This window comes from Eptatretus burgeri, chromosome 7 (genome assembly GCF_056783735.1).
Source record: "Eptatretus burgeri isolate ZD-2024b chromosome 7, Ebu_testis_v1, whole genome shotgun sequence".
Taxonomy (NCBI): Eukaryota; Metazoa; Chordata; class Myxini; order Myxiniformes; family Myxinidae; genus Eptatretus; species Eptatretus burgeri.
In genome coordinates, this window is record NC_140967.1 from 56805094 (window position 1) to 56822593 (window position 17500).

The 17500-nt window shown below is 41.6% G+C and overlaps 1 protein-coding gene across 7 annotated transcripts in view; it reads right to left on the minus strand.

Moving 5' to 3' along the window:
* SYNE1 (spectrin repeat containing nuclear envelope protein 1) overlaps nt 1-17500 on the minus strand; it is a 423352-nt gene that overhangs the window by 218751 nt on the left and 187101 nt on the right. For all 7 annotated transcript variants that reach the window (XM_085888569.1, XM_085888567.1, XM_085888566.1 and 4 more), the window contains 6 exons: nt 13399-13557; nt 12134-12298; nt 7651-7823; nt 6946-7099; nt 905-1048; nt 404-568 (listed from right to left, as the gene is read on the minus strand). In XM_085888569.1, coding sequence (XP_085744695.1) covers nt 404-568; nt 905-1048; nt 6946-7099; nt 7651-7823; nt 12134-12298; nt 13399-13557 — 960 coding nt within the window. The remainder of the gene's footprint in view (nt 1-403; nt 569-904; nt 1049-6945; nt 7100-7650; nt 7824-12133; nt 12299-13398; nt 13558-17500) is intronic.

Consider the following 17500-nt stretch of genomic DNA (forward strand, 5'->3'; position numbering starts at 1 on the left):
AAATAAATTGATGTCCAAGATTGAATATGACTAAATGAGCATTTATGCATTTGCAATCACGGAAAGTGCCAAAATTGAAGCAGCTTTGCTCAAAATCACATCGGGAATTGAACCCAGGATTTTGAAAAAAAATGAACAGTGGTAGTGGGAGGGTTGAGTGGGGGAAGGAGGGTGAGTTTAGGAGAGGTGCTGTACATGTGCAATGTATCAAAGTTTCCACAATCGACATCAGAGGTGAGTGGTGTGAAACGATAGAATCACTGAAAGTTCTATTTTTTTTTTTAAACGAATCTACAATCGTGATATTAAATCACACCAACAACGTGTTAATCTCTTAAAAAGAAAAGGGAGGAGATGCAGTCCCCTCTGACCCTTCTATGCATCTTTCATGTGGATGTTTTACCTCCAGCTGCGAAACCTTTGAACGAAGGTCATTCTCACTTGAAACCACATCATTGGAGTGGTTAAGCTTTTCTTTCTGCTGGGTTAACCACTCCTCAAAACTCTTCAGATTGCTCTTGTAGATCTCATGCAGTTTCACCAATTCTTCCATTTGGAAAACCTTCTCCTGTAGCTCAGAAGAAAATAAAAATCGTACAATTTACACATTAATCTAAGCCTCGTGGTGGAGTAACACAAAAGTCAGGTGGCGGACTCGGCATGCGTAGATTTTGATGCACTATTTATATGAGTTTTAAGGGCATTAATAGACAACGTACAAACACGCATGGTAAATGGGATTCGAACCTGGCTTCCTCACATCATGAGCCAGGGCTTGATATGGGAAATCCAACAGGGCAATTTCAACAAATTTCCACAATCTTGATTTACTCTAAAGTCTCTGCCTCTTCCTCCAGAAGCTTTTATTATTATTATATCAGGCAATATTTTCAAAATTTTTTACCTTTGCCTGCTTTCTTAGTGAGGCATAGCGCTCCTGGAGCTCCTCGAGCTCGAGTCGGTTTAGTGTGTGTTTCGCCACGCTGGTTGTCTTACTCCAAATTCCCAGCAACATGCTCTCGTGTCCAGTGATTTCTTCACAGAATAGCTGTGGAAATAGGGAAGTTAAATGATGACTTGTCAACCAAAATATGAATGAACAACGTTAAACCACATCCTCTTTTATAATAATATGAATATGCCTCACACATGTGGACGTGTGTGCTGTACCTCTCACAACTAGTGACCATCCATCCATCCATCCATTGGGACCACACTCTGTGCAGAGCATTGGTGCTGCCTAAGTAGTCTCTTTGGCTATTGGGCACAATCCTGGATTGGTCGCCACTCCGACATAGGATACCAACTTGCTGGCACTCATTTTGCCAACCTCGGAAGGATGACAGGCAGAGTCAACCCCACCTGGTATTAATTCAAGAGCCAAGGGGGATTTGAACTCAGGATCCTAGGATCCAAAGCTCACGACCCGAACCATTAAGCCAACACCAGGTATAACTCATGACAAATAGGTATAAAAAAATTAATTTACCTCAACACTTGTGGAACAAAGGATGGGTTAAATTAGCCTCAACAATGCACAAAGCAACAATGAGGGTGGCCAAAGTGGAAAACTATTCTAAACTTGTTGAATTGTAAGCCTTGTACCGAGACTGTGCACCGACGTTGACCTCTTTTCAATCATCTAGCCAGTTTCTGATGGAATAGTCATGAGGTTGCCCATGAGCCCTCATTGTCGGTGGAGCTGTAGAACTGGTGAGGAAATTTTTATTTGCACCTTCTATTTTATTTATAAGATTTCAAATTTTTCTTATCCCCATGCTTTTTGGAAAAAAAAGGGGGGATATTGTAATCTGCTCCATCTGTCCATCCGTCCATCATGCTATCTCATCCTAAACGGTTGTGCAGAAATTCACCAAACTTGGTAGTTATGATCAACACATGGCAATATTGTGTGAGAGCATGATCATATTTGTCCCCCACCCCCTGGGGCGCAGTTAAAAGGTCAAATACCAAAAAAAATGTAAATATGAGCACATCAAAAAAAAAATTCAATGAAACTTTCTCCATGTAATCAATATTGCAAGACAAATGAAGTACGTAACAACTTTTGGGATTTGAACCCTGGGTTCATGCCCCAGGGGTGGGGACTTCAGGTGACAGGAGTCAAAACAGGAAAACAATTTCCAACGAAATTTGATATTGGGTCATTCCTTGTGGAACCTTTTGCCATCTTTCAACCTTGCTTTAAGGCCCGGTCACACCTTGACGTTTTAGCCAGCGATGGCAACGTATTAAAATGTATGTAAAACGATGGCTTACGTTGAACTTTTGATGTTTTTTTTTTTTAAGATTCGGACATATTCATAACGAGTTGGTCGTATGCATAACATATTAGTAATGGACACAGAACGTTTCGTTGTGTTATAGATAACTTATACCAACGAATGCTGAACCTGTTGTTGGCCTACACAACCGATGCCCAACGATAGTCTAACTTAGGCATAGCACGTTGCACGCATCGCCGACGATGTCGTGACGTAGCCTATTAAAAGGCTGACGCACAACGATTCGAATCATAACTGCCGTAGAAATGGAAGTGACAACATCGCAGTCACACCTTGGCGATCTTGCCAGCGTATGCCGACCTAAGAAAAATGTGTCTAAAACGTTGGGGGCACGTCAAATACGGTATGAGTAAGTTTGGTATATGTGAGTAGAACGCTAAAGTACGTCAAGAAATTTTAAACATGTTCAAAATTTTACGACGTACCCGGCGTATGACACACGTTCCGCATGCGATGGGGATAAGTTTTACACACGATATGTGGACGCTTACACACGTCCACAAAGGCTACTTATAAGCTACTCATAAGTCGAAACACGTCGCGGTAATGTCTTTTTTACGCGAAACTTATTTCTAACTTATGTTTGACGTGCTTTGAACCAATTCTTTACGTAGTCCCAACACACATCGACGTATGTAGACGTATTCCAATGACGTCTTCCGGTCGACAAAAAAAAAAATGAATGTGTTTCTAGCTTACAACTGCCAGATAACGACGTGTTCCCAGCGGTTTTGGGAATTGGTATATAAAAATGGTGTTCATAAAAGGGGAACCCAACAGTGTTTTCGAGTTCCTTTTTGAGTCGATGTCCATGTCAGCAGTAACAGTATCAGTATCAGTATCAGTATTAGTATTAGTATTCGTAGTAGTTTGTTCATGTTGGCAGTAGTAGGTGAGTGTGAGGGGGAGGGTGTGGGTTATGATGGATCGTCCTTGCGTCCGCGTATCCACGGGTAGGTTCATAGGCTGCCACTCAACGATTTAAATGGCTGCATCTCCACGATTGAAAGTAGACGCTTGCGCTCAACAATTGGATTTTTTTTTTACACTCAACGACTTTTAAACGGTACCACTCACCTATTTTCATTGTTTGCAATGAACGATTTAAATTGCTGTCACTCGCCTTTGTTTTTTGACGCTGGGGTTTGGAAATTTGAAGCGTTTCTTCTGAACGTGTTAAAACGCTCAAACTCGACTATTTTAAATAGACGCTGCCGATGGACAATTGGAATCATAGCCAAGCTAGACATCGAAATGTGAACATCCTCGTCATGCCGAAGAAAAGTTTGAAGAATGCTGCAAATAAGTGTCCTGGCCGTGGCCGTGGACGCTGACGCAAGGACGATCCATTATACCGACGTCTTTCAGCCTATGAGTAACTTAAAAGTAACGTCTGTCGACGTGTGGCAACGATCGCGTAACGTGCCAACAACACGTTAATCATAGGTTAGAAATAAGTTTCGGGTACGCTAAACATTACCTCGGCGTGTCTCAACTTATGATTAACTTACAAGTAGCATGTGTTGACGTCTGTCAACGATCGCAGACCGTGCATACAACTTGTGGCCAGCGTAGCGGAACGTGTGAGTCATACGCCGGCATACGTCGTGAAATTTCAAGCATGAAAAAATTTGAGGACAACCAAAAAGTACAACGTTTAAAGCCAACGTACAACGACGTATGGCAGTGTTTTTCAGCGTGCTCTCAATGTTATCAAAACTTACCCATAACGTATTCAACGTGTGCCAGCGTTTTAGAAAAAAAAATTCAAAAATCGGCATACGTTGGCTAAAACGTCAAGGTGTGACCGGGCCTTTAGCGAAGAAGTATGAAGATTTGTGATGGCATGCCAACGACTTCACTTGAGTTACATTTCAAAAGAGGGCTGACAGGATGGCCTAGAGGTATGCACACTCACCTCTAAGCTGTCTCACCTGGGTTTGAATCTCAGCCCTGCCAATGAACTGTCATCAAGTGTTTTACAGGCAGGGTGATTCATCAGTGTGTGTGTGTGTGTGTGTGTGTGTGTGTGTGTGTGTGTGTGTGTGTGTGTGTGTGTGTGCCGTCCTTCATATGGCCGTTAAATGGGAATTTCATCTGCTGGCATTAGTTGGTGGCCATTAAAGATCCCATGGTGTCATTCGTGAAGAGTATCGAACTCTTGTCGGCACCATGAACAAATTCAAAATTCCTGCACTAACCGACAGAGGGCATCGCATCAGCGGCTCATCCGTGCCCTCAACCAGTTATGCTACACTGCAGGCTTGTGCCACATACAAAGGAAGAGAGATTTCAAAAGACAGTCTGACATTATTAACAGTTCAAAAAACCAGAGTTGGTGTCAAAGCCACCCAATGCTCGCCTGTTTATACATTTATTCTTTTTAAAAGACTAGTCTAATAATTTTTTTTTTATAAAGCATTGCAGTGAAGTCTGATCCAAATAATTTTAAAGCAATATATGTATTTGTATATTGTAATCAGTAAAAAATAGTGTGGTAGATAAAAACATTAGAAAGGAAACAACTTTAACGTTGATGTGCTACAAAAAAGTTAAGTTCAAAACAGGTCAAAAATTGTAAAAAAATTGAAATTATTTTTAAAATTCAACTTCACTGCATCAATAATATACCCCAAAAGAACCTCCATGCCAAATATCAGGATCCTAGTACATACAAAACACATTAAATGAATGGCAAGCTTCTAAATAACTTGCACCAAAAACTTTAACATTGATGTGCTACAAAAAGGTTAAGTTCAAAACATGTCAAAAATTTTTAAAATTTGAAATTATTTTTTAATTTCAACTTCACTTCATCAATAGTATACCCCAAAGGAACCTCCATGCCAAATATCAGCATCCCGGTACACATATTAAATGAATGGCAAGCTTCTAAATAACTTGCACCAAAAACTTTAATGTTGATGTGCTACAAAAAAGTTAAGTTCAAAACATGTCAAAAATTAAAAAAAAAATTGAAATTATTTTTTCATTTCAACTTCACTTCATCAATAGTATACCCCAAAGGAACCACCATGCCAAATATCAGCATCCCAGTACACATATTAAATGAATGGCAAGCTTCTAAATAACTTGCACCAAAAACTTTAACATTTTCACGCTGACGCTGACGACGGGGGTATCGCTATAGCTCTCTGTTCTTCGAACAGGCGAGCGAAAAATGAGACAGCATTGTTTATATTAACTAGTGGGCCCATTGGTCTATTGGACCAAATTTTAATTGGTTCTCATTGCCTTGTAGCATACCTGCCTGTCGTACTGCTTGAGATGAGCAGATGAGTATGAGCCAGGGTGTGGATTAAACATTTGAAATTATTGACGAATGATACTATTACTATTATTGTTGTTAATATTATTCATATTAATTAATATATGCTTTGTTGCAATGTAATCATTATTTTTGTTATCTATCTATAATTCCAGCAATGTGTGTGTGTGTGAGTGTGTGTGAGAGTGTGTGTGTGTGTGTGTGTGTGTGTGTGTGTGTGTGTGTGTGTGTGTGTGTGTGTGTGTGTGTGTGTGTGTGTGTGTGTGTGTGTGTGTGTGTGTGTGTGACCGCTGTTTCTCGACAACCTCTGGTCCGATCTAATTGAAACTTGCCAGGTATATTGCTGGGAACCTGAGGATGTGCCTTTTCAAGGTTTGATATTAATCGGACGAGTGCCTCCAAAGTTATGGCCATTTATTTACCAAACCAATGACAAGACACGTTGCGTGGGCGCGGCCGATGGGGAAGGGAAGCTCAGTCGCATTCCCCATTACGGGTTACAACGTACGGGCTTCCGGATAGTGATGACTTCGTGTATTCTAATAATTTCTCGATTTCTTATGAGCATTTATAGATAAACACAATGGCCCAAGTTATGATCGTTTTAATATTAGACGGTGCATGAATTTCGTTAACATCAGAGTAAGCTGGTATGCTCCGAACCAGGAAGTAATTTTTTTCTCTCTTCTCTTCTCTTTTTGTTTTTCCTTGCGATGACATTGCGAAAAGGCAAAATACGTTGGCGCTAATTGAATATTTGGGCATTAAAACTAAATTGTGAATAATCGTAACTGCGAATAATATGCGAACTTCCTGGCCACGCACGTACGGGCACGTGAGAGCAAAGAAACGGCCTGTGTGGTTGTTGTTTCTTGCTCGCTGTTTAAATATCTATTTATTAATTTTTTTTTTACCGGCACGTACTAGTATATTTTTAATTAGAATGCCATGCCGTGGAAGGACCGATGAAGCTGCTCTATTCGCCTTAACATGTTGTGTGTTTAAAACATGGGAATTCTTCCGGGTTCTTTGTAGTTAATTTGGATAATCAACTCAGGAGATCATGACGATCATTTCAGTGTATCACATTCCACATCATAAAGCCCCAGTGGAACTCTACAAAAACATGACACACACACACACACACACACACACACACACACACACACACACACACACACACACACACACACACACACACACACACACACACACACACACACCTCATCCATTTATAGTATATTAACAATGTTCACCGTTTTTGTTGGGTGCATTCATATTATCTATGAATACCTATCAGATTAATATTGTTGTAAAGATTTCAATGCCAGGGGATCTGGCCTTGCTTGCCTTAGCTCTGGCCAGTGTGCCAAGCTTGTCTGCAAGCTCAGGGCAGCTGTGCTCCTGACTTGCAAGGCTGTTGTGCATTTCCTTGAGCCAGCTGTTGAACTGGGTCACATTCTCCTGGTAGCTCTCCCACTGAGACTGACAGCTCTCGAGCTGGCTGTGGAGATGCACAGGTCAGAAAAATATAAACACTCTGTTAGACTAATTTAAGGCTGGATACACATCTTCCCTCCTTTTCTTTGTGGGACAACAAATGTTAGCTTTGACTGTTTCATGCAACAATGAACCCGTATGACCAACTTCTACTGTTTGAGTGTGACTTTCTACACTAACTTATCCGAGTTTAAATCATGGAGTTATGATTTGGAAAGAAAATGTTGAAGATGAATTGAACCAGCTTCATATGATTCTAGGGCATAATAACAGTGAAACAAAGAAATGACATTTAAAGTCACCATAATGCAACCAAAAACTGTTTCTCAACCATCCTTGGTCACTCGTAGGTAGTGGAAGTGAAGATCAATAATCTCTGTTGTTGCATAACTAAAGACAAAAGAATTAGAGTACTGTAGAATTCAGATTACTGATTTGGACAAGCAACTGACATGGATGCAAAATAATAGCAATTACTCAACAAGCTAATGAGATCAAACTGAGCACGTTTTAAATTTATCAAAGCACCAAATGGGGTTGTAGCTGTGAAATGACCTTTTGCATTGGATGCCAGAAAACATGAGTGTGTCCCATGCTTGTCGAAGCTGCTGCAGTTGATTGTGTATGACCGGCACACCCTCTGATGAAGTATTTCGCATCACAGCATCCCCACGTGACATCACCACCTGCAGCTGAATCTCTTTTTCGAGGCGTAATGCCAACATTGCCTACATACAGGAATCAGGAGTCAAGAGCCAAATAGCATCACAGGTAGTCATACTTTGTAAAATGTATGGCTAGGATCAAAAACTCAGCTGATAGGATGGCCAAGATCAGGTCCGGATTGAGGGAAGGACCAACGAGACATTTGTCCAGGGCCCAAACTCCAGGGGGCCCACAAAAGACATACGAAACATTTATTTATTTATGAAGCAAGTATTATTTATTCCCTTGTTCACTCAAAGTTTAGAGGATTCTTAATCATTATTAACCATCATGTTCATTCTTATGTCTTTCAGACCGTGTTCATTGTTGATGTTGCAATAAATCGCCAACTGGATTAACAAAGAGAACGACAGTCTTATTTATGAACACGGTATTACTTGATCGCTGATCCTGAATCCAGGCCGAAGTGTTAGCCGCTCTGCACGCTGCCCATCAAGGGGTCACCTCTATGACTGCGAGAGCAGAGTCCTCCATCTTCTGGCCTGGCATCGCCCCTGCCATTGCGGCCCTTCGTGCTGGGTGCTACCATTGTAATCGGATGGCACCCTCCAAACCAAGTGCGCCACCCACTCCCCTGACACCTCCAGATTATCCATTCCAATGTATGTGTGCCGACTACTTCCACTACAAAGGATGCAACGACTTGGTGGTGGTCGACCGGTATTCTAACTGGCCGATAGTTGAGAGAGCCTCACATGGTGCAGATGGACTCATCGCTTGCCTAAAATGTACCTTTGTCACATTTGGTATTCCTGATGAATTAGCTTCCGATGGTGGTCCTGAATTCACAGCCGTCGCTACACGTCAATTCCTCAAGGACTGGGGTGTACATCATCGACTCTCCTCAGTAGCTTATCCACATAGCAACTGCCATGCTGAAGTTGGTGTCAAGACTGTGAAGCGTCTCATCATGGCCAACACTAGCCCTAATGGAGGCCTTGATACCGATGCGTTCCAACGTGCCATGCTCCAGTATAGAAATACCCCAGAGAGAGACACGAAATTCTCTCCAGCGATGTGCATTTTCAGGCGTCCAATTCGAGACTTCATCCCAATACCGCCTGGCAGATACAAACCTCATAACACTTGGCATGAGACTGGCGGCTCGGGAGGAAGCACTCTGCAACCGCCACATGAGAGACGCTAAGCGCTGGTCTGAACATACCAAGAGACTCTTGCCCCTTGTTGTCGGCGACTGTGTTCGCATCCAGAATCAAACCGGGCCACTCCCCCTCAAATTGGATAAAACCGGCATCATCATCGAGGTTCGCCAGTTTGACCAATATGTGGTGAAAGTTGACGGTTCAGGAAGGGTTACTCTGCGCAATAGGAAATTCCTGCGAAAGTACATTCGTGTGCTAACACCGCCACCAAGATTTACGATCGATAGTGACATTGGAGTGTAGAGACCGATGGTTTGGCGGAACATCATGCACACCACAACCCCGACCAGTCACAATACAAGGAGGGTTATGGCCCATCCATTACTAGCCCAATGCCACCGCAACATCCCACCATCAACTCTGATGCCACTCCACAGCAGCCACCTGCTACGTTTCCTGTTGAATCACCCAGGGTCAACCGAAGCCCTCCTGACCGCCGTCGGCTCTTTGATGATGCTACAACCCCATCTATGGCTAAGTCGTCGCAGGTAACTCGGCATATCAGCACAGTGCCCCCAATATCACCTCCTCAGGTCGGTGGTCCCAAACCCAAGACAGCTGCCAAACACCCTGCGCTTCGCCAACCAGCTGCTGCACCAGGACGGTTCAGCCGAAGCACCAGCAAGCCTGCCTGGCACTCTGACTATGACATGTGATTCTGGCATCGACCATTACTGACATTGCGTTTGGTTTCTGGTTCAGTTTTTCAATTGGCTTCAAAGCTCGTTACATATATTCTTCGTTCTCAGTCTTTGTCATGCCGAAAGACACACACACTTGTATTTTCCATGCCAAAGACTTGGGGGAGATAGAGGATTCTTAATCATTATTAATCATCATGTTCATTCTTATGTCTTTCAGACCATGTTCATTGTTGATGTTGCAATAAATCGCCAACTGGATTAACAAAGAGAACGACAGTCTTATTTAAAGTTAGCAGAGACAAGGAAGTGGTACATGGGGTCACATCTTCTATGTAAGGCTAGAAATTCGACTTTCCCCATCCAGTTTTTGATAAATTTGTGTTAACGTTCCGTCAAAATCACTTTATCAATTTTATATCACTTAATTAAGCTCAAACTGATCCCCCGAAGGTGGATGGAGGTTATGTTTTCACCCCTTTCTGTTTGTGAACAAAATATCTCAAAAAGTTGAGGACAGATTCGGACGAAACTGAGTGGGCATGTGCGGTATGTAAGAAGGAAGAATTGATTCGATTTTGGTGAAGATCCGAATCTGGATCAGAGATTTTAAAAGAGATTTTCACTATTGAGTGATGGGGCTAAAATGATACACAGTACAACACAGCTCAAAAGGTTATGGACGGATTTGGACAAAACTTAGTGGACAAGTTTGAAATGTAACAAGGAAGTATTGATTCGATTTTGGTGAAGATCTGAATCCGGATCCGGATCCGATAATTTTTTTAGCGATTTTTCACCATTGAGATGATCGGGCTAAAACGATACGTAGCACGATATCTAAAAATGTTATGGACAGATTCGGACGAAACTTGGTGAATGAGTTGGTTATGTGATAAAAACAAAATGATTAAATTTTCTCTTCCCACTATATTTCAAGGTTGGTGGTGGGGGAGGAGGTGAGGAGGGGTGGTAGGGGGCCTTTACTACTCAAATGTCCCGGGGGCTGTTAAACTTAAATCCTGTTCTTGCCAAGATGTATGTACACTCGCATCGAAACCATCGAGCATGGGTTTGAATCCAGACCAAATTATAAACTGTCATCCCGGTGTTTCACAGACAGGGTGATTCATTAATAATGTGTGCGTCGTTCCTCAGTTGGACATGAAACTGGGAGTCCTGTCTGCTAGAATTAGTTGGTGGATGTTAAAGATCCCCTTGTGTCCTCTGTGAAGAGCATACGAGCTGTCGCCGGCACCATGGCCAAAGTCTGAATGCCTGCTCTAACTACTGCTGAGAAGGCAATGGTAAATCATCCAGTACAACCCTTGCCAAGTAATTGCTGAGTCAGAACTGAACCTGCCTTTTGGCAGAACACCAGGATATGAATAAGAATCGAAAAACTCCATGGCAATGGCCTTCAATCCTGAACACCACAAGGATTAAGTCCCTATTGATTTATTATTATTTTTTTTAATTCCTGGCTCAAAATATCTTACCATTTTCTTCAATATATGACAAGCTCCAATATATACCATTGATGATCCGGTGAACGTTTAGTGAGTGCAAAGGGGTATATTTCAAAATGTATACCAGAATACAAGGATGGCCCACAGGGCGAAGATGTAAAGTTCTGAGATGTTGAGAAACTAAGGGCATGCATCCTAAAGGACCAGTTTCAATTTGATCATTATATCAATGACGAGTATAAAAGCCCGTCAAAAATGACGGTTTGGAATTATTTTATTTGAAATATTCAGAGACTGAAAGATATGTTTTGCAGCAAGACAAAGCATAATTATAAAACACTGCATGCACACATGTTACCCTATTTTCTTTATCTTCTGGGACCATTCATTTTGAGGATACAGCCTCGTGAGCGTGCCAAAGCTTGAAGCCTCGGCCTGGCGTCAGGTGTGCTTACATCTTCATTATTTATTAGACATCGCACGTATGTAAATGAACACTCGCTTTACTCTGCGTACATTACACATCCCATGTAGCGAATTTCACCCTCCCTGCATCTTGTATTTATTATTTTTTTAAACACTTCTGTGCACCGCCATTGAGGCCCGGTTGCAAGTCACCGTCTACATTTCCAAAAGAAGAGACGTAATTACTCTTTAATTTGTAAATGTTTTTCGAGTTTTTTTTTTTTTGTAATCCTGAAAAAATAGACCGTAGTGAACACACAGTTGTGTTAAAAGATTGGCCTTTAAAACCCTTCTTAACTCATCCTTTTGAAGGGGGACAAACATCACACAAACAAATTCACAAACAAATAAACAAGCAGTCATAGACTGGTACTTACGAAATCGTCAACATGACCTCTGACCTTGTCTAATAAAAACTGTCTCTCGAGAAGGTAGCGACACAAACCAGAAGTTTCTATGATGATTCTGTACCAAATCTGATGATTGGTGCAGAAAGTGTGTGGGTAATTCGTTTTTTGGGAGGGAAGGGTGTGGGGGTGGGGAATGCTAAATGTGCTGTGATTAGTGCACTAACCTCCACTTTAGTGAGGCGGCTCTCAAGAACAGGTCGGTCGGCATTGGGCTCGTGATAACTATCCAGACGTTGCTGACTTTCTGATATCCACTCCTGCAAGTCCTGCAGATCTTGCTGAAACTGTTGGTGCTCCTGAAAGCGATGCATGGTCCATTGTGCCCTTTCCTGTGGAATGGGACAGATAAAGGACCACAAATAAATATCTATTTCAATGTTTCAAAAAATTATCCAACAAAAATAGCTGATTTACCTTTTGGAGTGCATTATTATCTTTAGAGTTAAAAAAAAACTAGCACCAATGTTGAACTATAGATTGTTTAAAAACCCTCAACTTGGAATGGGACCAAATTCCACAATCCTTCAGCACTGATGTCATCTCCCAGGCCTGCTTGAAAGGTTCATTGAAACAGCACTCATCTTTGTAATCGCACAAGCGCCACTTGTCATCGGGGAGTGGAAGCGATTCATCATCACTTCCACCCCCTCACTTTCCTCCATCCTACTTGTGACAATGATCAATGTGGTATAATTATCATTTCAATTCCTACGATTCACATCCACAGATTGGTCAAATATCATCAAACGCGAAACTAACACACACTCAAATTTTCCTGAGTGCAGCTTAATTTCCTTATTCAGTATTTGGAAAATGAGCATTTGTTGTAATAATGCTCATGAGACATGTGGCAATTCCAAGTAATCCATGGATTCAAAACACGTGTCAAAAAACTTTTCATTACTGGACGTTTCATCAGTCATTACAGCGAATATCTATGACCGTTTAAAGATAGCACATACAATGTGTAATGTTTTATCAGACTCCTCTTTTGAAGGAGGGATTTCGAAAAGAAATAATGATTTTGTGAATGATTCAATGATTTATGGTTCATGGTGTCTTGTGTTTGTCACAAATATTATTTTAATTATACACTTAGATTGTCCATTGTGTATTTAAGTATCATCTAGGAAGTCGTGAAAGTTTGACTTTTATAAATAACAGAGAAAAATATTTCATCCTTATCGTTATCTATCGACAATCTGTCTGCCGATATTCTTTGGAATTAAAGTTTTGTTATTGTTGGAAAACAATCAAAAACAAAGTGGAGGTAATAATAAACAATGTGTGGCTTTAAATTCTCAGGGGCTTTTGAATATCACTCTTTAATACCTTTAGCCTTATATCACAGGTCGTTTTGGCAAGTCAAGCAATGACCCAGAGGAAAAGTGGCCTAATCAAGCAGTAGTAGGCATGATTAACCACTTACCTGTGCCAAGCCAGCCAGGGCGACATATCGTGCACTCAGCTGTGACACCCTACAGCCAAAGCTTGTGCTTCCTGGAGCCTGACTTGTTTCCAGCTGCTGAGCTTTATCCTGCAATCCATCAACTTGCCGCCCGATCAACGCGATGTCTTCCAACGTGAGCTGCCAGGAGGAACCAGGCAAATTTAGGTGACATTGGGAATTGCTAGGTTAGGAATTGCTAGGGGAATTTCTGCCTTTTCCAAAGGATATAATCAGACACAATCAGGAGTTTGTACCCATTCATTTAAAAAACAATGAATCTTGCAAAAGACTTGATCAGTTAGCCTGAAAGGAAAAGTCAATCAGTGACATAATGAAACTGATATTTTTTGATGTGTATAATATATCTATTAGATACAAATATATATATATATATATATATATATATATATATATGTATATATATATATATATGTATGTATGTACTACTGCGGTATGCTTTCACATTGTAAAGGCCCTGTCACACCTTGACGATTTAGCCAGCGTATGCCTGACGTATGCAAAATTTGGCTTAAATGCTGGCACATGTCGAATACGTTATGGGTAAGTTTGTATACGTTAAGAGCACGCTGGCATATGTCTTTGTACGCTGGCATACGTCGTAGTACACCGAGGTGTTCGACAAATTTTCCATGCTTGAAATTTTTCGATGTATGCCAGCATATGACTCACACATTCCGCATAATGCTGGCCATAAGTTGTAGGCATGTTACGCAATCGTTGACACACGTCGACATACGTTACTTGTAAGTTAGGCCAAAAAAAAAAAATGTTGCATTGGCGTAACCCGCCCGACCCTAAAAATTCCGCCGACCCTACGTTTTTTTTTTGTTTTTTTGCTATCGAAAAATTTTGCCGACCCTATTTTATTGCTATTTTTGTTGTTTTGCTATCGTTTTCAAGTATCTTGTTGATTGCGATCGTAAAAACCCGGAAGTGTTTCGGACAGAACCCGCCGACAAAAAGGGTGGTACTCGAGCCGGGGGAGATTTTGGGAGGGATTTATTAGGAAAAAAAAAAAAAAAAAAGATCCCGATCGACCTACCCTATTTTTCAGTGACCCATTACGCCAATGCAACATTTTTTTTTTTTTGGCCTTACTCATAAGTCGAAACACGTCGAGGTAATGTTTAGCGTACCCGAAACTTATTTCTAACCTATGAGTAACGTGTTGTTGGCACGTTATGCGATCGTTGACACACGTCGACGCACGTTACTTGTACATTACTTATAAGTCGAAACACGTCAATGTAATGGTTAGCGTCAGTGTTCCAAACTCCCTGGTTTTTTTTTTCTTCGGTATGATGGTGATGTTAACACTTCGATTTCTAGTGCAGTTATAATATAATATAATTAATAGGCTGCCGCTCAACAATTTAAATCAAAACGTCGGCATACGCTGGCTAAAACGTCAAGGTGTGACAGCGGCTTCACACTTCGATGTCTAGTGCGGTTAGGATTTGAATCGTCGAGCCGCAGCCTATGAATAGCCTATGCCACGTGATCGTCGGCGATACGCTGCAGCGCGCTATGCATAAGTTAGACTATCGTTGGGCATAGGTTGTGAACGCCGACAACACGCTCAGCATTCGTTGGTATAAGTTATCTATATGTGATCAAAACGTTCTGTGTACGTTACTAATACGTTATGCATACGTCCAACACGTTATTATATGCCCAAAACTTAAAAAAAACATCAATAGTTCAGCGTATGCCAGTGTTTTACATACATTTTGAGACCTTGCCATACACTGGCTAAAACGTCAAGGTATGACAGGGCCTTAAGCAATAACGAACTGTGCTTCGTATGGAGGTACATAATAAATAGCAGCAGTTTCAGCATGACCTCCCATTGTCCCTGTTGTCTCTGGTCGCTCACCTGCAGTGAGTACAATAAGGCTGCACTTATATTCAGATATTTTCATTTACGGAAGCTTTCCAACGGTTCTGTGATTTTTTCCCCGGTGTATCGGTTTTGATGCCATTGAGGTACATCACATTCCATATGTGATATGGCACCCAAAATTTCAGTAGCACTGGATATATATATATATATATATATATATATATATATATATATATATATATATATATATATATATATATATATATATATATATATATATATATATATATATATATATATATATATATGAGCCTGGTGTTGGCGCAGTGGTTAGGGCAGCAGCTTGGGATCCAAGAGGTCCTGAGTTCAAGCCCCGTTGGGCCACTGAATTAATACACCAGGGGGTTGACTCAGCCTGTCATCCTTCCGAGGTCGGCGAAATGAGTACCAGTATACTGAGCCGGTGTATAACCCTGTTAAAATAGGTGTACCTTATCCCTGTGTCGTAAGAGGCGACCAGGGTTGTGTCAGGAATGGCATCCGGCGTAAAACATGTGCCAAATCACTATGCGGATCATACGGATGATCCGCTGTGGCGACCCCTAACGGGAGCAGCCGAAAGAAGATGAAGAAGATCTTCAAGGTATTCCCAAGAAGAAGGTATTCCCAGAGATCTGTGTGACAAGATTGCAGCCAGACATTGTCATCTGGTCAGGTACAACAAGGCGTGTCATCTTTGGGGAATTGTCAGTACCTTGAGAAGAAAACGTGGAGGAGGTGCACAAGAGGAAGGTATGGTGAGCTTGAAGCAGAGTCTCGGGAGAAGGGTTGGCATGTTTCTTGTCAGCCATTTGAGGTGGATGTAGACTGTAGAGAGTATATTTGCAATTTTTAAAATGCATTTCATGCTCAACTCGGAGTGTGTGGAACGGAAAGATAGAGGATGTGTGAGAGAGTGGCCCGTTGTTCTTGAAAGCCTCACTTTGGATTTGAAAGAAGTTTATGGAGGCAGGTTGAACAGTGTAGGTTGAGGTTTATTGAATGGTGGTTCTTTCAGCCCTAAAGGGGTAGTAACTGAGTGTGGAAGAGATATTGAGAGATGTGTGGATGGTTGTTGATTTGAGCAGTGTATGCTTATGTGGCTCGTTGGATGTGTGTGGTGCTTGAAGTTGTTTTTCTTCTTTTTTGTATGTGTAGATGTGGATGAGGGATTTCTGAGGGATGAGGGATGTTTGCGTGTTTTTGCACATGTTTTGTGTGCTTTGCTCTTGAATGGTGCATATTGTATGGTTGGGTGGTTGGTTGGTTGCTCCAGTCTATGTTTTTGGTGCTGTGTATTCTGGGAGTGGAAGCTGTTGTTTTGTTGTTTTAGCTTGTGTTCTCACTGACTGAGGGTATGGGTACATTTGCATTTAAGTGTACTTGCTGCATGTGGAGGCATATGTGCCACTGCTGGCCCACCTTAGCTGACCATATCGAGGTTGAAGGGCCGAAATGGGATGATACTGATGAGTTTGACTGAAAACCCACTCAGCGAGGCAAACCTGTCGCACAGGTGTATTTATTTTATTTATTTATAGTTAATATCATCCACTTATTATGATGGCATGATGAGATCTTTCCAGGATTCTCGATGAGACATAGCATTGACTAAATCAATGCCCCTCAAGCTGGTGTCCTTCTTGATAATGTCTCAAAGGGGAGTGAGGGGGCGACGCCTTCTGCGTGCTTCTTCAGGCCTCCAGAGTAGAACTTTCTTTGCATGTTTTTCATGTCATGTCACATGACCAGCAAGGCAAAGGCGGCATTGAAGAGATGTGGGGCAAAGAACCATACAGATCCCTATTCATGATGTTATCTTGCCAATAAACATTCAGAACTTTTCGAAGTAATTTGGCGTAGGTACCATCCAGTGATTTCTCCAATGTTTGGGTCAAGGTCCAGGATTTGCACCCATGGAGAAGAATAAACTCAACTGGAGTTTTGAAGACCCTTAGCTTACTCCATTTGCGAATTGGAGATCCCCAAACTTTGTGGAGGGCGTGACCTGCTGCCCAAGCCTGAGCTTTTCTGCATTATAAATCATGCTACATGTTGGTATAGGAACCGAGGTATTTGAAGTCATTCACTCTCTCCATCAGACTTCCGATGACAGTAAGTAGAGCACACACAGCAGAAGGATTGACGTGCATATGCTTAGTCTTTTCAGTATTGAGT